This window comes from Thalassophryne amazonica, chromosome 5, assembly GCF_902500255.1.
Source record: "Thalassophryne amazonica chromosome 5, fThaAma1.1, whole genome shotgun sequence".
NCBI lineage: Eukaryota > Metazoa > Chordata > Actinopteri > Batrachoidiformes > Batrachoididae > Thalassophryne > Thalassophryne amazonica.
In genome coordinates, this window is record NC_047107.1 from 83496320 (window position 1) to 83520654 (window position 24335).

The 24335-nt window shown below is 45.6% G+C and overlaps 1 protein-coding gene across 2 annotated transcripts in view; it reads left to right on the forward strand.

Annotated features, from left to right (window-relative positions):
* The window catches only part of si:dkey-178e17.3 (somatomedin-B and thrombospondin type-1 domain-containing protein), a 58231-nt gene that overhangs the window by 30971 nt on the left and 2925 nt on the right, over positions 1-24335 (forward strand). Inside the window, exons 2-4 of one of the 2 annotated variants that reach the window (XM_034170730.1) lie at positions 4846-5031; positions 8585-8675; positions 23492-23650. In XM_034170730.1, coding sequence (XP_034026621.1) covers positions 4846-5031; positions 8585-8675; positions 23492-23650 — 436 coding nt within the window. The remainder of the gene's footprint in view (positions 1-4845; positions 5032-8584; positions 8676-23491; positions 23651-24335) is intronic. The other variant, XM_034170731.1, reaches the window with a different exon arrangement.

A 24335-nucleotide genomic window follows, 5' to 3' on the forward strand; every position in this document is an offset into this window, starting at 1 on the left:
CACTGCAGGAGTTAAAAATCACATTTTAAAATCTCCTCGCCAGTGCAGTTGTTTCTCTTTTTGCTGTTACAGTGTTCATAATGATTTATATTTGTATAAATGAATTTCTCTCCTGTGTGAGTGCTGTTGGCACAGTTTGTGTTTATGAAGTGTCCACTTCTATTAAATGTTCATAGCTCCTGATTAGAGTCTAATGGCTTCCTCCTGTGCTGGTGTAATCAGCTGCTCACCTTGAAGCTTGATTGCTGCTGCTGCTGTGTTTCTGTGTGTCCGTGCGGTGAAGGAAACTAAAAGAATAGGATGCAAATTTGGCATGTTTGTAAAATGGTTCAAGTGACCTGGGTCACAGACTTCCTGCGTCTGTAACATTAGTGTAGATGGTAATGATCCAGCCAGCTGTTTGCCACCCACTGGCCTGTATACATACTCAAAGCAATCTGCGTGCAGGCATCACAGCATCAAGATAACACCACCAAGTCAGAAATCTTGTTATGTTAATAATGCATGAACTGGGTGAAGGTTTAGAGCCAACTCTGGACTAAAGATAAATTTGTTATTTGAGCAATGTTTGTCTGTCATTTCCTTACTCTTCCAGTCCTTTGGCCAATTTCCACCAACTTGACATGTCAGTAACAGTCAACCCCACAACTGCTTTTAAAGGGCTAGTTTTGACAAAGGCCATCATTACTGAGATCAAAGGTCAAAAGTTTGATCTTTCACTCCGCTGTCCACCATGCTTTGCACACGTACACAAATAGGCTCTGGATTTGCCCAGGCTAGTGGTGGGTGAGAGGACGACAGTAGCCGAGCTATCATTTCTGCGGCAGAATGTGTCTAACCTGCTACAGGACACTATCACAGTGCTGAGTAGCTCCTTCAGCAACAGACTGATTCACCCAAAGTCTCTGAAGAATGAATCGTAGGTCCTTCCTTCCTGCTGCTGTTAGATGACACTGTATAATCAGCACTGCTCCCAGTGGGCCTCATGTATCAAAGTTGCGTACTTGTGGCATAAATTTACAGTGTAAATTTGAAGTACACCAAAGTTGCCGTGACATGTATCAAGCAGTGCGCACATGCCCATTTCCGGCGTACGCCTGACGTGACCTTGATAAATGCGGCGGGTGAAAACAATCGCAGTTATAATAAACACGCCCATAAATATTCATACTCCACTTCAGACACACCCTCATTTTACGACATGGAAGCCAGGAAGACGGCAAAGAAAAAGAACTCCACCAATCACGACGCGTGTCAATAGAGCGTCAAAAGCGGCCGTCGTATCAACTGTTTTGTAGTATAATCAAAAAAGTGTTACAGTGGTCCCTCGTTTATCGTGGGAGTTACGTTCTAAAAAATAGCCCATAATTCGCGAAACTGCGACGTAGTCAGCGTTATTTTTTACAATTATTATAGATGTTTCAAAGCTGTAAAACCACTTTATACACTTTCTCACTCAGGCATGAACATTTTCTCACTCTTCTCTCGTGTGTAAACACTCTCAAAGTTCAAACCTTATTAGAAAAATAAGACCAACCTGTTTTCAGGCCCAAACATTTGTTTGAGAAATAAAAATAGAACGTTTTCCTATAAATAATTATGATGGCTTTTAGAACTAACAAATTTAATTTTAACGATCAACGTACGAGGTTGGACACATAAGAAATTATTAATACTGACTGACCAGTATTTCACAGATCGCGCCTCTGCGTCCTGACGCCGCGCCTTTTTCCACTCACACCTGGCTGCAGGTGTCTGTTTCCGAGTGACAAACACAGTTAAGAGTAGTTGTTGGCGAGTTGTTTCCTTCTGGGCGAGAAGATTCTTATAAACAGACACACAGACCACAATGCACTGTAAAAAAGGCATGCAAAATTGGACTAAAGAAATCCGTGAAACGACGAGGCCGCGAAAGGTGAACCGCGTTATAGCGAGGCACCACTGTATTCTCTTTTCACATGTCAATAATTCTTGACATGTGCATATTTGCTCGCTCAATTAATAAGACACGTCTAATTTTTTGGATTTCTTTATTCTTAAAATGTATTTCTTTATTTATTTTATTGTGACAAACGAATGGAGATGACAAAACCTGATTGCAGCACGGGCGAAGGGAATGACAACACTACAATTGTAATTATCAATTTCATTGTCTAAAATGATCACACCACATAAAGTTAAGCTCAGCGCTGCTCTGGCTCCAGGCTCTGGAGAAAAAGGCGAGCAGCGCTTTCTTTGCGGTCAGCGCTGTGGTCACGGATCGTGCTCGAGACCAACAATCCCGCAAAAGCGGGATTTGTATTGATTATTATGTAGTATAATCAGGAAAGTGTTATTTATGTAACATATGCATTGATTTGTATAATGGCACTGTTTATCATGTTGATCATTTACATTTTTATGTGGATTCCAGCGCTGGTTCATTTTGGCATATAATTTACGCCACCTCTCGACCTGGTGTATATTTTCAGCGCAGCGTACGCCAGCGACCACATTGATAAATGCCAAGTAGCGCAGCCGTTTTGGCGTACACCCCATATACGCTCAAATATCGCCGTACGCACGTTGATACATGAGGCCCAGTAAGTGTATGTATTTACTTATGTACAAGGTTGGGTAGGATTACTTTGAAAGAATACATGTGGATTACATGTATGTATGTACATACATTTGGATTACATTTCAAAGTAATCGTACCCAACCTTGCTTATGTATATCTCATGTGAAAAATTGTCTGTTTATTCAATAGAGCCACCATATCAAGGCTCTGAACAGCTCCTCTTACCCCACTTTTAAGTACCTCAGGACCAGTGACCATATTCATTGTTTATGCACCTATATTTGACTCATGCATAGACACCAAGGACCAATTTTATGAGGAGCTTGACAAAGCTGTTTTGGACATCCCAACTACAGAGTACTACTTAGCGACTTAAATGCCTGAGCGGGATCTGACATGACTCCTGGCCATCCAGCACTGGACACTTTGGCATTGGGAAGATCAGTGAAAATGGATAATAGTTGCTCAAACTCTGCTCATACAGAGCCTCTGCATTACTACCACCTTCTTTTCCAGGAAGCCACATCAAAGAGTGCCCTGGAAACACCTCAGATCAGGCCACTGGGACCAGCTAGATATGTTTATTACAAAGAGGTCATCTCTAAACTGCATCCTCAGGAAGATGTAATTGTAATACAGACCACTCGACGGTTGGCTGCAAGACAGAACTCAAGACCAGACATATCAACCATTCCAAACAGAAGTCTTCCCCGCATCAACACTGCCAAAACAGCAGTCCCCAATCTGTGTGAGCAGTTTGCAGAATCTATTGACAGAGCCCTCAAAGACTGCCCTGCGGAAAATGCAGAAAGTGGAGGTGAGATGGGACTACATGAGAAATATCATCTACAACACAGCCATGGAGACCTTTGACAAGAGGGAAAGAAAGCACCCAGATTGGTTTAAAGTTGCACTCACAGAGGTGGAAGCAGTGATTGAAGCCAAATGGATTGCCTTCATCAACTACAAGAAAGCGACATGGCTCAAACTCACAGGAACATTCAGAATGTTTCAGACTCAAGGCATATACAAGAGGATTGACGGGGTATCCAAATGTAAAACAACTACTTCGAACTCCTCCAGTGGTGACACCATCACTGAGAAGAACAAACAGATGAAGAGATGGGCTGAACACTCAAAATCACTCTATCAGCAGGATAATGCTGTCAGAAGAAGCAATTGGAAGGACTAAGTGCGTGTAAGTCATGGAAGATCTTGATCACCCATCCACAATAGATGAGTTGAGCAAGGCCATTGACTCCCTGAAATGCGGTAAAGGCCCAGGAATAGACAGCATTCCACCAGAGACAATGAAAGCAGGCAAAAGGGCAAAACTCCTTAATCAATAGTATGAAATTCTCTGTCAATGCTGATGTGCCCTTCCAAGAAGGTCTGGGAGAATTGTAGGCTGACAATAAACACCAAGGTCAAGGTATACCAGGCTTGTGTTAGCTCAGCACACTTAACGCCCTCCACATGCGTTGCCTTAGAAGAATCCAGGGGCTCTCATGGAGGGACGGAGTGTCAAACAAGGATCTTCTCTCCTGAGCACACATCCCCAATATATTTGCACTCCTGACACCCCGTCACACCTTGATGATTTATCCAGTGTATGCCGACCATATTAAAAATGCTGGCATGTGCAGGCATGCGTCTTATAAGTTATGGATAAGTGTTGTGTAAGTTAGAGCATGTTGAAGGACACTGATGGCTATAATACGATGAGTACATTAAAAAATTTTGGGCATGCACAAGATTTTCAAGGTATGCCAGGGTATGTCTCATACATCTCACATATGCAGGCCATAAGATGTAGGTAAGTTATGCGATTGTTGACACGTTTCTTGTAAGTTACTCAGAAGTCAAATTATGTCCATTGATACTGTCCATTGATTGGCTGAACAGTTGAAAGCTACAGCCCTCATGCGAACAGTTCAGACTGTTTCTGTCTGACCCTTGTCGAGAAGGGTCAGACAGAAGTCAGACTACCAGAGCAAGAATTTTAGCTGAGGAAGCTTCTGCGAAGTAAAATGCCCTCGCGTCAAGCAACCCAGTCCAGTTGAAGATTCAAGCTTCTCTACTTTGCTTTTTTCATGCCCACAGGAACTATCACCTAGTTTGTCTATAAACATTTGTCATGATAGCACAGAGATGGAAACTGAAACTCAGTTTGCCTTCACTACCAATATAAAAAAAGAAAGAATCTGATGTAAATGTAGTCATTTTGTCATTGTTAATACTTTTGTGCATTAAACCATTGTCTGTTCTGTGTTGGTGCCTGCTAGCAGCCATTGACTGTATGGTGGGCTCCTGGGGTTCCTGGTCTCCATGCACGTCTTCATGTGGAGTTGGAAGCACAGAGAGGAATCGCCAAGTGTTTGTGCCGCCTAGAAATGGAGGCACGCCCTGCCCTGATCTCAAACAGCGCCGAGGATGCCTTGGAAATGATGCCTCATGCAACTCTGCTAAAGGTGAGGCACTGATGATTGTGTATGTGTGCTAATATGCAAAGGAGTTGGGCAGCGCAGTCTTGTTTGATGGCGGGCGCTAAAGGGGTAAAATATGATGCATATAACCTAATTTCTCTACTTCCGGGGACAAAAACATGGCATTTTCTTTGACTTTTTGGACAAATTACATGCAAACAAAGTGAAAATACAAAATAATAATAATAATAAAATAAATAAAAGTGATGATGCGGTTGGAAAGTGGACATGTTTTGCAGTTTGTTTATGACCCAGAGCTCAAACGTGTTGAGGTGGTCATGCTGGCGAGAGAACACAGCTACTCTGGCTGGGTGTGTAGGCTAACACTTACCAACACACATCTCACATTTGCCTCGTCTTCCCTTCTCCACTGGGAACTAAAAAAAAAACACTTTTCTCAACTGCTTCAGTGATTGCAGCTGAAAACAGAACAGTACACCATTTTTCCATGTGAAGTTATGCTGTGTTTGTATTGCACAATAGGCTGCCCAGACAGCAAATAGATCCGGGCCGGATGTAGTCCAACATCTGGTACCAATCCTGAAAACAGATCCGGTCCAGACAGTTTTTGCACCCTGGCCCAGATCCGGCACGGCTCCGCTTTACAGTTCTGGAACAGATCCGTACCAGATCTGAACTGGATCCGCAAAAGACCAACCATTTACAGACCATATCTGGCACGGATCTGGGGCAGATGTGGACCGCATCACAGCACCGTGGCAGGAACAATTTTTACAGGGGTAAGTTCCGTGGATCCGAGGAAACTGATTTGTATCTATAACACACAGATCAGTGTCCCTAGACTTATAAAACTTGATTGTCGTAAAGAAACAAACCGCTTTGCAATAAGCATTTAAAAAAGCCTCAGTGACGATCAAGATTACAGAGTACAGAGTTTACAACCGCTAATGGATAGTTTCTACTGAGTGCAGATAAAATTGCTTATTGTTATGCCCCATGTTCCTGCCACGGACTACATCCGGCCCGGATCTATTTGCTGTCTGGGTGTGGTCAATTCCCGCGGGGTTCAAATGAGACTGCGCTGCCCTGTTGACAGAACTGCATTTCACCAATTAAATTTTCTCTGGGGTATATCATTACTATTTAGAAATTACAGCCATTTGTACACAAAGTTTGTCGATATTCAGAGACCAAAGGTAATTGGACAAAGTAAGTCTAACTACTATTAATACAAATGATGAAATTTAGCTGTCTCTAACTCACTTTACCCAACCTGGTCTCACTGCAAGTCGTGATTCAGCAGCACAAAATATACATTAATCTATTGGTTCGTGATATTGTGACGAAAAGTGCCTCATTTTCATCACGGCAGCACAAATTTATTCTAATTCATTCCGTGATGGCTGCACGAAATTAAAAGTGAAGCCGGGGTGGGGGTGGTCAGGGTGGTTATGATTAGGGTTGGGAGAAGGAGTAGGATGAGGTTATGGTTAAGGTTAGGGTTGGGAATAGGAGTAGGGTTAGTAAAGTGAGTTAAAAAAAAACCCCGTCATGAAAATTTTACTCATTTCGTGACGGGCACAAAAAAAAACAAAAAACAAAAACGTGAGACTGGGCTGCTTTACCATACAGCTGTACCAGTGTTGTAATGTAACAAAGTAGAAATACTTTGTTATTGTACGTAAGTATAATTTTGACGTATCTGTACTTTACTTCGTTATTTACATTTCTGGCGGTGTTCACTTTTACTCCACTACATTTCCTCAATAAAATGTATACTGTTACTCCGATACATTTCTCTTAACATCTTCATTACTCGTTACTGCAATATAAAAGCAAAAGAAATTTGATTGGGCAATGCCTGTTTGCAGAGGTGAAAGCAGCAGTGCGCTGTACCGGGAAGAGACGTCCTCTTCAGCCATAGCGCAGGGGTCTGCCTTTCACCCCTGCAGCAAGTACTGTGTTTGACATAAAACAAGTTTAAAAGGCAAAAAAAAAAAAAAGGTGACAGGTTGAATCTACACCCTCGCTGTGGGAGAGGAGACAGGAGGGTGAAAAGGGGGCCATCTGTGCTTTGGACAACAAATGTGCACATGCTGACACACACACACACACACACACACACGCGCACACGCACACACATAAACGGATTGGCTCCTGCTGGAGTTAACACACACGTAGGGAGAAAACTTCCGTACAAAACTGGCCGATGTGGCTGTTTCCTTTAATTTATTTTATTTGAAATTTCCATGGAGATGCGGTGCGTAAAAGCGGCCCCACGTTTTGGATTTGTGAGCGCAAAGAGCACTGTCTTTGGTTGCTTTGCAGTGGTTGGTGGTGGTGATGCTTGCATTGTTTTTTTGTTTGATTTTTTTTTTTTACTTTTCCTTAAATTTGGCACAACTGTGTAGCTATAAATGATTGTTCTGTTTCACAAGAGCCTGGTTGTTGTGGTTAACAGAAACATGCGTGTGCGTCTTCCAGGAAAAAGACTGTCTTCATAAAAAGAACGGCAACTTAATTTACACCTATATACATCCACCTGTTGCTTCACTCATCCCATCACCAACACTTCGTATACAGCCTTTTATAGGGGCTGAAGCTCCCTCTTGGTTTCTCCAGACACCACACTGACTTTCTTTTCGTGTCAATGTTTCACTCTCCACTCGTTTTGGATTTTACTTTTACTTACAGTACATTTTATATGAGAAATTTACTTTTTATACTTAAGTACAGTGAATGTCAGATACTTTTAAGACTTTTGCGCTTTTAATATTTTTAAAGGAGAATTTAACTTTTACCAAAGTAATTTTATGGTAAGATACTTGTACTTTCACTCAAGTATCACTTTGAGGTACTTTATAGAAAATTAAGCTGTACAACTGTTGATGTGACAAACAAATGTTGCACTGAGCAAAGTTTCCCATATCACAACCGCAGAAGCCGATAACGCCTTCAGACTTGTCATGGTTGTCTTGGTGGCTTTCCTCACTTCTCTCCTTGCATGGTTACTCAGTTTTTGAAAACTGCCTGCTCCAGACAGATTTACCAAACAGTATCATACTGTTTGTATTTCTTAATGATCGAAGATAATGAAGTTCAAGATGTATTCAGTTACAGACATGTTCCTATCCATCCTGTGACTTGTCAAAACAAACAAGGAAACAAAACCACAGCCAACAACAGAGACAAATTTACAAAACTGTTGTCACTGTCCAACTACTTATGCACCTGTATGTGGGGAAGTGGTGGCCTAAAGCTTCAAGATGCAGGCTTGGGGGCAGAGGATCATTTCCCTGATCAGATAAGAGAATCACTAAAGTGTCTTTGAGTAGGAACCCTAAACCCCAAATTGCACCAAGTGGGCAGTTAAACACCTTCTATGACAGTACCCTGATATGGATGTCAGTGAGAAGCATCACTGTAAACCTCTTTGAGCACCTGCATCAGATGGGAAAGTAGGCTAAAAATATGTCCCATTTCAAATCTGTTTCTATACATAGACACAATACTCCTCAATGGAAAGAGTTTATCTGATACTGGTTGGTTCTTTGTCCTCCCATCAACTTCCTTCCAGAGGTGGCAACGATCCTGCCTGATTCTTTCAAAAGGAACTTCAAGGACCCTTGGAGGCGACCACACATGCTGATGAAGGAGGAGAAGGCCAGGTAACACCACAGTAGTAATACTGCAAACAACGCACCACTGTCTGATTCTGCCATGTCCATATGTTTTATTTATGTTGACTAGCATTTCAAAACTGTTGAACATTTCCAAAATGCCATATATGCATTGCACATTTTTCAGTTTTTGGGGTGTACTGTTATGATCTGTAGCTCAAGGAGAAGACTCAGTTGCAGAAAGAAGAAGTAAGTCTGATATAGGTGCTAAAGTCGGTTGGTGCCGGTGCTTATCTCTGAATTCTGTGCAACTCCTCCTGGACACAGTCAGACGCAGATTACTTCCCCAGCCAAGACCAGTACCCATTTACAGCAGAATGGATTGAGACAATGGAGATTAAGTACCTTGTCCAAGGACACAAACAGGTAGCGTGAGCAGGATACGAACCCAGGTCTACGTATTGGTAGATCAGTTCCTTATCTACTCAGTTACCAGTTCTACAACTGGAAAAGGCAGTGATGCAAAAACGATTGCAGTGGTGAAAGATGTTTCTGGGGTTGCAGTGGGTCATGACCAGGTGGGATGTCAGTGGAGTTGATGGTGGCTGATATCTGAGTGCTGAGAGAAAAGCAAAAATTGCCTGAGGCATTAAGACAAGGAAGAAGAGAAAGCAAAAATTAAAAATTCACAGAGTCTTTAGCTAGCAGCCACAGTGTACACCTGAGTAGAATGGACAGTCTGGCAAAGATTGAGTCGAAAGCCAGATTGATGAGCAATGGGTGTGTCAGCTGCCACAGGTGTTCCCAATCCGCAACTCCACTGACAAAGTAATGATTAAGGAGAACAAAAACACAGCAAAATGGAACATACATAAAGAAAACAAGAACAAAGTCCAGAAATCACAACATGTACAGCCAGTCCCAAGCCCAGGTAAATGAGGAACACAGAGGCAGGAAAGATGTACACCATAAAATTTTGTCAAATCTCAGTCACATTGGTTCCAAACTCCAGTGTCTTTAGAATGCCGGTACCAAGCCTACATAAATGAGTAGGGCTGTGTCAGGAAGGGCATCTGGCATTATTGATGCCAAACCAAACACACAGCTCTGAAATTGAATCTCCATAGATGATTGGTCAAGGCCTGGGTTAACAATGGCCACCAGCAGTGCTGTTGTCCAACAGGATGCCAGTTGGAAATTGTGCTACAGTTGGGTGAAGAAGATGCGGAGAATGTGTCTGGAGGCAGCGTGAGAGGATGACAGTTAGAAGATTGGAAGTGAGAGTTGTATGAGTGGTAAACGGAGAGAATTGGCTGATATGATGGAGAGAAGAAAAGGTGCACAACAACCCAAGTACAAGAGAAGGCCAGGAGCATTGGACGTAGGTTCAAACCTTTGGTGTGGATGGGAGGAGCAATGGTGTTGGGGTCATTCTAAAGGAAGAGAATGTTAAGAGGGTGTTAGAGGTTAAGCGAGTGTCTGACAGGGTGATAAGTGTGAAATTGGAAATTGTAGGGGTGATGATGAATGTAATCAGTACATATGCCCCACAGATGAAGAGAAAGAAGATTTCTGGAGTTAGGCAAGGTGGAGAGTTATCCAAGCATGAAAGAGTGGTGATTGGAGCAGACCTCAACGGGCATGTTGGTGAAGGGAACAGAGGTAATGAGGAAGTAAAGAGTAGATATGGTATCATTAGAGGAATGTGGAAGGGCAAATGGGAGCAGATTTTACAAAAAGGATGGAAATGGCTGTGATGAATACTTATTTTGAGAAGGTGACATACAAGAGTGGAGGAAGGTGCACACAGGTGGACTACATCCTATGTCAGAGATGCAACCTAAAACAAAGTGTAGACTGTATGTTGGTGGCAAGAGAAAGTGTAGCTAGACAGCATTGGATGGTATTTTGTAGGATGATTTTGGAGATGAAGAATAGGAAGAGAGTGAGAGCTGAACCAAGGATCAGATAGAGGAAGTTAAAGGAGGAAAACTGTTGTATGAAATTCAGGGAGGAGATGAGACAGGCACTGGATGGAGGAGAATTGATTCTGACAACTGGAAAATGTAAGGAAAGGTTATATATTGAGCTGTAGATAAAGTTTAATCACTCATGAAGGATCAAAGGACTTGTACTGATTGGGCCAGAAAGAGGGACAGAGCAGTAAAGGACATGCAGTGGGTTAGGGTGATAAAAGATGCAGATGATAATGTGCTGACAAGCAAGGAGAGTGTTTTGAGAAGGTGGAGTTGAAGAAAATGAGAGACAGAGAAGGCTGGGTGATGTGAAGAGAGTAAATCAGGAAATGCAAGGGATTAGTAAGGATGAAGTGACAGCAGCTCCGAAGAGGATGAAGAGTAGAAATGCATTTGGTTCAGATGACCGCTGGAGGCATGGAAATGTTTAGGAGAAATGGCAGTTGAGTTTTTAACAAGATTATTTTATAAAAATCTTGGAAAGTGAGAGGATGCCTGAGGAGTGGAGAAGAATTGTGCTGGTACTTATTTAAAAAAAAAAGGTAACGTGTCGAGCTGTAGTAACTAAAAAGGCACAAAGTTGATCAGCTGCAGCATGAAATTTGTTGTGTGGGCCGCTGAAGAGGAGGTACTGCTGGCCCACCACCACCAGATGGCGCCCTGCTTGGAGTGCGGGCTCCAAGCACGAGAGGGCGTCGGAGCCGCTGGAGGTGACAGCTGTCACCTATCAACACCAGCTGTCACCCATCACCACCACTACAAAGACCGGACTGCAACTCCACCTCCTCGCCGAGAAATCTTCTACCATACAGGTACTTACTTCTCTGCTGAATCTTAATTTGAGTATTAGTCTGATCTCGTTTTGCAGCCGTTTTCCTGGGACGGATACCCTGTCTGCTGAGTTGGCGTTTGGTGTGGACTGCGACGGCTTTGCCTCCCACCCCACCCAGATAAGTGGTTATCTCAGGAGCTGCACGAGTGTGTGATTGGAGGTGGAGGTTCTCCCTCCTAACTATGTACAGACTGTGGGATTACTGAGTGTGCGAACTCACACTCATCCAGAACTGTTTCTGTTTTCTGCCAGCAGTACCGGGTCTGACTGCTGAAGACAGTGGCCACCTGGGGCGCAGGGCTTGGCGGCTCCAGTGTTCTTCAGGTCCGTTGGTGGTGAGGGCTGTGTGGGATCCGGCTCTTCTCGCACCGGACATCTCCTATCTTCGAGCCTGCCACACATCACCCTTTTGTCGGATTGATATAACACATATTTGTATCTGTCTGTATTACGTTGTGCACCTTCACAACATTAAATTGTTACTTTTTGGCTATTCCATTGTCCCTTCATTAACGCCCCCTGTTGTGGGTCCGTGTCACGACACTTCCCCAACAGGATTTCTCGGCCAGCGTCATGGATCCCGAGGGGCGTCAACTCGAGCCTGAATGGCCAATGGAAGAGCGAGGTGCACAGGCGCCAGCAGGAGGCGTGTTAGGGGAGCTGCAGCAAATACTGATCGCTTTCACTGCTCGGTTGGATCTGGTAACCGAGCAGAACGTTATCCTCAATCGGAGGATGGAGGCTCTCACCGCCAGGGTGGAGGCGCGCGATCAAGGCGCTACTGCAGCACTTCCTCCTGCTGGTCCTTTGTCAGACACAAACATTCCACTGGTCGTTCAACGACCCCCCCCCCACCATCCCCTGAAGCCTACATAAGCCCTCCAGAGCCGTACAGAGGTTGTGTCGAGACGTGCGCGGACTTCCTAATGCAGTGCTCGCTCGTCTTTGCACAGCGTCCCGTCATGTACGCGTCAGACGCTAGCCGCGTGGCTTATGTTGTTAATTTGCTTCGAGGAGAGGCACGCGCCTGGGCTACGGCGCTCTGGGAGCAGAACTCACGGCTCCTAACGTCATACGCTGGGTTTGTAAGGGAGTTCAAACAGGTTTTTGATCATCCCAACAGAGGCGAGACCGCTTCGAGCGTGCTACTGTCAATGCGACAGGGGCGCCGGAGTGCAGCCGAGTATGCAGTCGACTTCCGCATCATGGCTGCGAGGTCCGGCTGGAATAACGCCTTCATAAACGGGCTGTCTCCGGTCCTGAAGGAGCATCTGCTGGCTAAGGAGGAACCGCGGGATTTTGACTGGCTTGTCGACCTGGTTACACGCTTAGACAACCGGTTAGAGGAACACCGTCGGGAGCAGGGCGGGGGGCGTGACCGGGCATGGGCCGTCCCTCTTCCTTTCGGGTCCGAAAGGGTGCCGTCGTCCCCACGCTCCACAGCCAGAGGGCCCCGTGTGGCTACAGCTCCCCCTGCTGACGAAGCTATGGACACGAGCAGGGCCAAAATAAAATCAAAGGACAGACAAAGGAGGCAGGCCCGCGGGGAGTGTTTTTTCTGTGGGTCTAGTGGTCACATACAGAGGAACTGTCCAAAACGGTCAAACTACAATGCCCGTCCTTAGAAACTGGGCTAAGGGTGGGCCATAACACGCACGCGGGGGAACCCCAAAAATCAGCACGAATCCCAGTCACAATCCTTTGTGAGGATTTAACCCTTCACGCCCCAGCACTTGTAGACACGGGGTCGGAAGGGAATCTGCTGGACAGCAGATGGGCAAAGGAAGTAGGGCTCCCTCTAGTGGCTCTGCCTTCCCCTGTGAAGGTACGAGCACTAGATGGCACTCTTCTTCCATTAATCACACACCAGACACAGCCAGTGACTTTGGTGGTGTCTGGGAATCACAGGGAGGAGATTGTGTTTTATGTAACACCTTCTACCTCCTGAGTGATTTTGGGTTTTCCATGGGTGTTGAAACACAATCCCCGGATTGATTGGCCGTCTGGGGTTGTGACGCAGTGGAGCGAAACCTGCCACCGGGAGTGTTTAGGATCATCGGTTCCACCCGGTGAGACAGCTAAGGAGGAGGTCAAAGTCCCCCCCAATCTGACGGCGGTGCCATGTGAGTACCACAATCTTGCTGACGTCTTCAGCAAAGATCTGGCACTCGCCCTTCCCCCGCACCGACCGTACGATTGCGCCATCGATTTTATTCCGGGCGCTGAGTACCCATCCAGCAGGCTGTACAACCTCTCACGTCCGGAACGCGAATGAATGGAGACCTACATCCGGGACTCCTTAGCTGCCGGGTTGATCCGGAACTCCACCTCCCCGATGGGTGCGGGTTTCTTTTTTGTGGGTAAGAAGGACGGCGGAGTCCGTCCATGCATTGATTACAGAGGGCTGAACAAGATCACGGTTCGCAACCGATACCCGTTACCTCTGTTGGATTCGGTGTTCACGCCCCTGCATGGAGCCCAAATATTCACTAAACTTGATCTTAGGAATGCGTACCACCTGGTTCGGATCCGGAAGGGAGACAAGTGGAAGACGGCATTTAACACCCCCTTAGGTCACTTTGAGTACCTGGTCGTGCCGTTCGGCCTCACAAACGCCCCCTCGACGTTCCAAGCATTGGTCAATGACATCTTGCGGGACTTCCTGCACCGGTTTGTCTTCGTGTATCTAGACGACATCCTCATCTTTTCTCCGGACCCTGAGACTCATGTCAAGCATGTACATCAGGTCCTACAGCGGTTGTTGGAGAACCGGCTGTTTGTGAAGGGCGAGAAGTGCGAGTTCCACCGCACTTCTTTGTCCTTCCTGGGGTTTATAATCTCCTCCAACTCCGTCGCCCCTGATCCGGCCAAGGTTCCGGCAGTGAGAGATTGGCCCCACCCAACAAGCCGTAGGAAGCTGCAACAGTTCCTCGGTTTTGCAAACTTCTACAGGAGGTTCATTAAGGGTTACAGTCAGGTAGTTAGCCCCCTGACAGCCCTGACCTCCACAAAAGTCCCCTTCACCTGGTCGGATCGGTGCGAAGCCACGTTTAGGGAGTTGAAACGCCGGTTCTCGACTGCACCAGTTCTGGTGCAGCCCGATCCTACTCGCCAGTTCACAGTGGAAGTGGATGCCTCTGACTCAGGGATAGGAGCCGTGCTGTCCCAGAGCGGGGAGTCCGATAAGGTCCTCCACCCTTGTGCCTATTTTTCCCGCAGGTTGACCCCGGCTGAGAGGAATTATGACGTCGGCAATCGGGAACTCTTGGCGGTGAAGGAGGCTCTTGAAGAGTGGAGACACCTGTTGGAGGGAGCGACGGTGCCCTTCACGGTTTTCACGGACCATCGGAACCTGGAGTACATCCGGACCGCCAAGCGGTTGAACCCCAGGCAAGTCCGCTGGTCACTGTTCTTCGGGCGCTTTGACTTCCAGATTACATACCACCCCGGGACCAAGAACCAACGGTCGGATGCACTGTCCCGGGTGCATGAAGAGGAAGCCAAGGCCGAGCTGTCAGACCCCCCAGAGACCATCATCCCCGAGTCCACTGTCGTGGCCAGTCTCACCTGGGACGTGGAGAAGACCGTCCGGGAGGCCCTGACACGAAACCCGGACCCGGGAACCGGCCCGAAGAACAAGATGTACGTCCCACCAGAGGCCAGAGCTGCGGTTTTGGACTTCTGCCATGGGTCCAAACTCTCCTGTCATCCCGGAGTGCGCAGGACCATGGCAGTAGTCCAGCAGCGCTTCTGGTGGGCGTCTATGGAAGCCGACGTCCGGGACTACGTCCAGGCCTGCACCACCTGTGCCAGGGGCAAGGAGGACCACAAGAGGACCTCAGGACTCCTCCGACCCCTACCGGTGCCTCATCGCCCCTGGTCCCACATCGGCCTGGACTTTGTCACGGGCCTCCCGCCGTCCCAGGGCAACACCACCATCTTAACGATAGTGGACCGGTTCTCCAAGGCGGCCCACTTCGTGGCCCTCCCGAAGCTCCCTACGGCCCAGGAGACAGCAGACCTCCTGGTCCACCACGTGGTGCGTCTGCATGGGATACCAGCGGACATCGTCTCAGACCGTGGCCCTCAGTTCTCCTCTCAGGTCTGGAGGTGTTTCTGCAAGGAACTGGGGGCCACCGTGAGTCTCTCATCCGGGTATCACCCTCAGACGAACGGACAGGCAGAGCGGGCCAACCAGGAGTTGGAGCAGGCCCTCCGTTGCGTTACCTCCGCGCACCCGACGGCCTGGAGCACCCATCTGGCCTGGATCGAGTACGCCCACAACAGCCAAGTGTCGTCTGCCACCGGCCTCTCCCCGTTTGAGGTGTGTTTGGGGTACTAGCCCCCATTGCTTCCGCTTGTGGAGGGAGAGGTCGGTGTGCCCTCGGTCCAGGCCCAGACCGCCCGTTGTGCCCTGTTGAAGGCCTGGACGAGGGCCAAGGCCCATGCAGACCGCTGGCGTTCCCCGGCCCCTGCATACCAGCCTGGGCAGGAGGTATGGTTGTCAACAAAGGACATCCCGCTCCAAGTGGACTCCCATAAACTGAAAGACAGGTATATCGGACCATTTCCCATCACCAAGGTCCTCAGCCCGGCCGCAGTGAAGCTACGGCTGCCAGCTTCACTGCGGATCCATCTTGTTTTTCACGTGTCACGGATCAAGCCATACCACACTTCACCGCTCTGCACCCCTGGACCTGCACCGCCTCCTGCCCGGATTATCGACGGGGAGCCGGCGTGGACCGTGCGTCGGCTTCTGGACGTCCGTCGCAAGGGTTGGGGCTTCCAGTATCTGGTGGACTGGGAGGGGTATGGCCCCGAGGAACGCTCCTGGGTGAAAAGGAGCTTCATCCTGGACCCGGCCCTCCTGGCTGACTTCTACGCCCGGCACCCGGATAAACCTGGTCGGGCGCCAGGAGGCACCCGTTGAGGGGGGGGTCCTGTTGTGTGGGCCGCTGAAGAGGAGGTACTGCTGGCCCACCACCACCAGATGGCGCCCTGCTTGGAGTGCGGGCTCCAAGCACGAGAGGGCGTCGGAGCCGCTGGAGGTGACAACTGTCACCTATCAACACCAGCTGTCACCCATCACCACCACTACAAAGACCGGACTGCAACTCCACCTCCTCGCCGAGAAATCTTCTACCATACAGGTACTTACTTCTCTGCTGAACCTTAATTCGAGTATTAGTCTGATCTCGTTTTGCAGCCGTTTTCCTGGGACGGATACCCTGTCTGCTGAGTTGGCGTTTGGTGTGGACTGCGACGGCTTCACCTCCCACCCCACCCAGATAAGTGGTTATTTCAGGAGCTGCACGAGTGTGTGATTGGAGGTGGAGGTTCTCCCTCCTAACTGTGTACAGACTGTGGGATTACTGAGTGTGCGAACTCACACTCATCCAGAACTGTTTCTGTTTTCTGCCAGCAGTACCGGGTCTGACTGCTGAAGACAGTGGCCACCTGGGGCGCAGGGCTTGGCGGCTCCAGTGTTCTTCAGGTCCGTTGGTGGTGAGGGCTGTGTGGGATCCGGCTCTTCTCGCACCGGACGTGTCCTATCTTCGAGCCTGCCACACATCACCCTTTTGTCGGATTGATATAACACATATTTGTATCTGTCTGTATTACGTTGTGCACCTTCACAACATTAAATTGTTACTTTTTGGCTATTCCATTGTCCCTTCATTAACGCCCCCTGTTGTGGGTCCGTGTCACGACACTTCCCCAACAGAAGTTATGGACAAGAGTAGTGTAGGCTAGGCTGAGAAAAGAGGTGACAATCTCTGAGCAGTAATATGGTTTCATGCCAAGAAAGAGCACTACAGATGCTCTGAGAATACTGGTGGAGAAGTATAGAGAAGGCCAGAAGGAGTTACATTTTGTGTTTGTGAATTTAGAGTAAGCTTATGATAGAGTGCCAAGAGAAGAGTTGCGGTATTGTATGAGGAAGTCTGGAGTGGCAGAGAAGTATGTGAGGGTAGTGCAAGATATGTACAAGGATACTGTGACAATGGTGAGATGCGCAGTAGGAATGACAGATGCATTCAAGGTGGAAGTGGGATTACACCAAGGATCAGCTCTGAGTCCTTTCTTGTTCACAATAGTAATGGGCAGGTTGATGCACGGTATCAGACAGGAGTGTCCATGGACATTAGTGTTTACAGATGACATTGTGATTTGTAAAAACAGTAGACAGCAGGTTGAGAAGGGCCTGGAGAGGTGGAGACATGCTCTGAATAGAATGAAAATCAGTAGCAACAAGGTGCGGATGTGTGTGAGTGGTTGCATGGTGGAATCGGGCAGTTGCAAGGAGCAGAGGTGGTGATGGTAGATTAGTTTTAATGTTTGGAGTCAACTGTCCAAAGTAAAGGAGAATGTGAGAGACAGGTGAAGAAGTACAGGGAGGGTGGAGAAAGGTGGCAGGGGTGATTTATGATCAATGGGTATGTGCAATAATGAAATGAAAAGTTCACAAGCCAGCGGTTTTATGGCTTAGAGGGGTTGGCACTCACAAAAACACAGGAGGCAGAGCAGAAGAAGCTCTGATATTATTTTGGAGTGACAAGGATGGACAGGATTAAGAATAAACATATCAGAGGGACAGCACAGGTAGTACGCAGAGTTTGGAGACAAAGTCAGGGAAGCAAAATTGAAATTGTTTGAACGTGTGTAGTGAGGGTATACAGGGAGAAGGATGCTTAGGATGGAGCCACCAGGCAGAAGAAGAGGGAGGTCAAAGAGGAGGTTTATGGATATAGATGCAGAGAACATAATGAGATGGAGCTCAGTAGCTCCACCATTACTCCATCAGAAAATTGGCATTTGCTATTCAAAAATTACTACCAACACCATTCTGTAACTCATCTTTAATGCTTCAAGTTTCCACATCATCTTGTTCTAATCTCTTGAGCAGGGCTTTAATTGCTGTAATGCAGTTTTGACATGACTTTGACTAAGATGAGGTTATCCTGATGAGCAGACCTTTACCATAATCCATGTAAAAAGAATCACCATCTCTGCACAGACATCATCCTTGATCTGAGATGATAGCAAATGTAATCAGTGCTGTGGAAATCAGAGACCAGGGAATAACATCATGTCTGGTTTCCTAACAGGCTTTCACACTGATTAAAACAGACATGGGATACCGCTGGTCTGACGGCAACACAAAACAGCTCAGGACTGAAAGCATATTACTCACACGTGAACTATTCAGTGATGCAGTATGAGATAGATTTACATAGACATCTGGTGTACTAATAATGTTTTGTCACAGAAATTAGCCAAGAAAATAAAGGATTAATAGGAGGATTGCTTGTGTCAGTGCACATGCATGTCTGTTGCCTAAAGCCGGTATCTGTGGATGTAAACAAAGAGAGATGCAGTACCTTTAAGCCAATTTTGGACACAGAAGATGTACCTGGAGTTGTTATTATTAGCTCACCATTCAAGGCAGCCACAGTAGTGGAACTAAAAAGATGGTTAAAGTACAGACAAGGCAAGAACAAGGATCTGATAGGTAAGTTACAACTAACTTGCTTCTACGTGTTATTTCCTTGTGAGTGATGGGGTAAATTGTATATATTTGTAGGTTTTATATCAAAGGGATTTTCTACGTTAAGCGTCAAATGGCAGCTGTGATTTTGCTCCAAGCTGTGGACAAAACTACTGTAATGGTGGTTTTGATGGAAGTGGTTTGAGTGGAAAAGCCATTGGTGCATCTACCATGTAAGTTTTCTGGCTGCTGCTGACTCGGTGGGTTGATGTTGGCTTGAACTTACTAAAGTTTCTCTTATGTCCAGTCCTTCCAATATTGTGAATCCACTTTCTAAGAGTTGTATTCTTAGAAAAAACATAAACGTTCACATGATTATCTCTGAGATGAATATTGAAGCATCCATGGACACAACAAGTAATCCTCTGCATTCTAAGCCTTTTGTTTACTCCCTGAGCGCGTCTGTGCATCCATAGCAGCCATACATTTCCCACAATCCCCTGCATGACCGTGCACGGGTATGCAATCCCCCTATTTGACACAAACAGCGGTGGCTGTGGTGGCCAATATGCTAAGCTTTGGAAATGAAAGAAAAAAACCTGACATACAATCATATTTCAAACTCTAAGTAACATCAACCAAACCTGATAAGTTACATTGTGCATGTGATGATAAGACTATTCAATGCAACAAGGCTCAGACATGTCCTGGTAAGACACACATTAGGGTTATATACTGAAAGCAAATACAAAAGCAGAATTTAATCTGTTTATCTTTATTATATTCATTTTCATTCATTTCTATACTGACTTATTCCAATTAAGGGTCATGGGGGGCTGAAGCCTATCGCAGTGGTCATTGGGCAGCAGGTGGAGTACACCCTGGTCAGAACACCAGTCTATCACAGGGCATCTTCCTGATATGCTTTTTTTTTATTTTCAGACATACAGGATGACAAAATTTGATGTTTCTGAAATATCATGTGGCGGGCATGGACTCATTCTAATGTATATAATCATTGCATTTTGGCCTAGACATTAAAATATATGTCTAGTTGTTCATGTGAAATCGTATTTAAAAATATTTTAGGTAAAATATTAAAAATGCAAGCAAAAAGGGCCACTGTGAGGGGGTTGATTTGAATGCAGTTTTAAAGTTTCCACAATCAAATCAACATCATCTGCATACATACATACTATACAGGTGCTGGTCATATAATTAGAATATAATGAAAAAGTTGATTTATTTCAGTAATTTCATTCAAAAAGTGAAACTTGTATATTATATTCATTCATTACACACAGACTGATATATTTCAAATGTTTATTTCTTTTAATTTTGATGATTATAACTGATAATTAATGAAAATCCCAAATTCAGTATCTCAGAAAATTAGAATATTACTTAAGACCAATACAAAAAAGGATTTTTAGAAATGTTGGCCAACTGAAACCTGTGAATATGAAAAGTATGAGCATGTACAGCACTCAATATGTAGTCAGGGCTCCTTTTGCCTGAATTACTGCAGCAATGCGGCGTGGCATGGAGTCGATCAGACTGTGGCACTGCTCAGGTGGTATGAGAGCCCAGGTTGCTCTGATAGTGGCCTTCTGCTCTTCTGCATTGTTGGATCTGGCGTGTCGCATCTTCCTCTTCATAATGTCCCATAGATTTTCTATGGAATTAAGGTCAGCCGAGTTGCTGGCCAATTAAGAACAGGGATACCATGGTCCTTAAACCAGGTACTGGTAGCTTTGGCACTGTGTGCAGGTGCCAAGTCCTATTGGAAAATGAAATCTGCATCTTCATAAAGTTGGTCAGCAGCAGGAAGCATGAAGTGCTCTACAACTTCCTGGTAGACGGCTACGTTGACCTTGGACCTCAGAAAACACAGTGGACCAACACCAGCAGAAACATGGCACCCCAAACCATCACTGACTGTGGAAACTTTACACTGGACCTCAAGCAACGTGGATTGTGTGTGTTTCCTCTCTTCCTCCAGACTCTGGGACCTTGATTTCCAAAGGAAATGCAAAATTTGCTTTCATCAGAGAACAACTTTGGACCACTCAGCAGCAGTCCAGTCCTTTTTGTCTTTAGCCCAGGCAAGATGTCACGTCAGCAGTCTTCCCTATGATTGTGTAGCTTACAGAACTAGACTGAGAGACCAGTTAAAGGCCTTTGCAGGTGTTTTGAGTTAATTAGCTGATTAGAGTGTGACACCGGTGTCTTCAATATTCAAGTTTTTCACAATATTCTAATTTTCTGAGATACTGAATTTGGGGTTTTCATTAGTTGTTAGTTATATTCATCAAAATTAAAAGAAATAAACACTTGAAATATATCAGTCTGTGTGGAATGAATATATACATTCTACAAGTTTCACTTTTTGAATGGAATTACTGAAATAAATTAACTTTTTCATGATATTCTAATCATATGACCAGCACCTGTGTATGTATGTGTATAGTGAGTTCCTTCAGCCGGTCCCTTGTTTTTCATTTGGGGTTGCCACAGCAAATCTGAGGTGGATCTGCATGTTGAATTGGCAAAAGTTTTACACTGGATGCCCTTCCTGATGCAACTCCACGTTACATGGCAGGGGTGGCGTTTGAACCAGGAACCATCTGTGTCATGGTTTACAGGTAGTCAGGGCTCAGCAGGTGGTAGGGAGCAAAATGCAGACACACAGGCAGGTGGTGGATTAAGAAAAAGGCTTTATCAATAAATCAGGCAGGCTCTGGTACACAGAATGGCAGTCAGCGATGCGGAGGTACAGGCAGGTGATAAACAGAGGCATCATCAAAAACAGGCAGGGTTCAATAACACAGCAAACGACGTAACAAGGGCAAAGACAAAATCCTGATCCAGAATACAAGTGGGGTCGAGAAAAACGTTAGAGCAAAAAACTGTGACAAGAGGCCAGGACGAAGATAACAAAATCAATGAGCAAGCAAAGGAAAAGAAAACATGCAGGGCTTAAATACACTGAGTTAATTAGGAAGTGATATGGAGCAGGTGTGGTGTGCAGGCAGGAGGAGGGCGTGGCCTAACAGGAGAGGCTGTGAGACAAGAGAAGGCTGTGACAGGTGGACAAGGAGGTGACATACAAAACTGGGTGTGGCCAGCAGAGCTGAGAAGGTGATGGGCAAGAGAGTGGAGTGATCTGAGGACGTGACTGTGATCCAAAAGAAACTGGATGTGAAAATATAAGAACAGAGACAAAGGAGTGCAGTGACAAGATGGATATGACAAATGATACTAAAATATCCAAGACGGCATAGAAACTAGACATGAACAGAATCAGGTTGGAGAGCAAGAAAATCCAAAAGCTAAAACCAGAATAGAACTGACATGAATAATAACTGAAGACAAATGTGGTAAACCTGACAAATAAACTTAGTGACACAAGTAATCAAATGCAATCAAAACAGTGGATCAAAACTAAACTAAAGCAGAACTCAACATGTGGCAGGAGAATACAGAAAAACCTGATTTACAAATGTGCTCAAGACAGTGACTGACTAACCAGAAAGTAAAGGATGAAGACTAAACTAGAACAGAACTCAATAAGTGGCTGAAGTGTAATGAACAGAAAACAAGCTGTGACAAAAGCAGTAATGAACCAAAATCAAAGACAGTGGTTCAAAGACTAAACTAAACCAGAATGGAACTCAAGATGTGGCTATGGTGTGATGAACAGAAAACAAGCAGCTGTGACAAAAGTGAAATAATCAGACTGTCAAAAAAGCAGACAAAAGGAAAATCAATAAAAAGACACAACAAACATGATGGGTGAGGACCGAGCAGGGGTAAGACCTGACAATCTGCACTGAAGCCAAGAGCACTATCCACTTGTCCGTCACCTCTGCCATATGTATGTATGTATGTACATATTTCTCGTCTTTGAAAGTGATACTGCTCCACCTGCAAAAGGTTGAAATTTTTGAAATTGAAAACTGTACCAACAATATATATATATATATATATATATATATATATATATATATATATGCACCAAACATACCAAACACCTACAATGACTATGAGATAAAAGCATTAACTGTCACTGTCTGTGTCCCAGAATGATCCCTCAAAAGAAGAAGAAGAAAAAAAAAAACAGAATAAAACCCTTCAAGCTGTGTGTGTTTTTGACAAAACACCCGTGGATTGTGTTTTGTCCAAACCGAGTGAATCAGAGACAAAATAAACAGTGAGGAGTTCAAAGTGTCTGTCAGAGAACGCAGTGAGCAGAAAAACAAGATTGTATTGTTGTTTCCAGTGCACAGAGTGAGCTGTGTTGATGTGAGGATCCTGCAGGTGACCATGACCCTGCTGGATCACCTTCACATGAGGTCTGTTGGTAGCTGTGATGGACCACAGCTGGCTGGGTTGATACATCTTGGCTTGTGAGCTGCATGATTGCTTCAGGACAAAGAAGGAATTCCTTTTTTGGACAATTCAAACTCATCCCTTGTCTTCATCTGGATGTTGCCAGTTTTTTTTTTCTTCTTCTCTTAGTTTTACACTTTAACTCCAGTGGGTTGTACTTGCTGTGTGTTTGCAGTTACTGTGTGTACCTGCGGGTGGAACAGGCCAGTGCAGCCTGCAGACTCAAACTGTGGAGCGCTCAGCTGGTGAAGGAGAGGCTGGTGTGTGCAGAGTGCCAGAGTGATGCCATGTTCAAGTCAGACCGCTGCAGAGGAGACGGTGTGAAGGGCACCAGGTAAAATAAAGTCACACTTCTCACACTGTGTGGTTCACAGTAGTGTGTTTGGGAAACTTTGACTCCTCAGAGGAGCTACAAATATAGAATCTATATTTCTTTTCAGATTGTGCATGTATACTGTATGTTTGACACAGTCTACAATGACTGCAGCTCAGTTAATGCAGAAATTGTAAATGAACTAGTGCTTTTCCATCTGCATCAGAAGTTCAAAATCCTTAAACAATGATGCCTTGCATTCACCCATTCACACAGACACACTCACACACTGATGTCAGGGTGCTGTCATGTAAAGCACTCGCTACACACCGGGTGCAACTAGAGGATTAAGGACCTTGCTCAAGGACCCTTAGTGATTTTCTGGCATGGCTTGGTTTTGAACCGAGGACCCTCTGGTCTGAAGCCCAATGCTTAACCACTAGACCATCACCTCCCCTAAATGTTCTTTCTGTGTCACTGTCAGCCACACCTGCACTTCGGGAATTGATGTTTCTATTTGTCCCAAATTATAATTTTTCCTAACTAAGATAGGAAATGCCTATTTTGACCAATGACCCCAATGAAATCACCCCTCACTGTATTTTCAGTAATGACTTAGCAAAACTAGAGCTGCGCTCAGAGAGTGCATGTACCTCCGCCAACAGAGTCATTACTTTTGATGTCACAATATGAAATAAATGGTAAA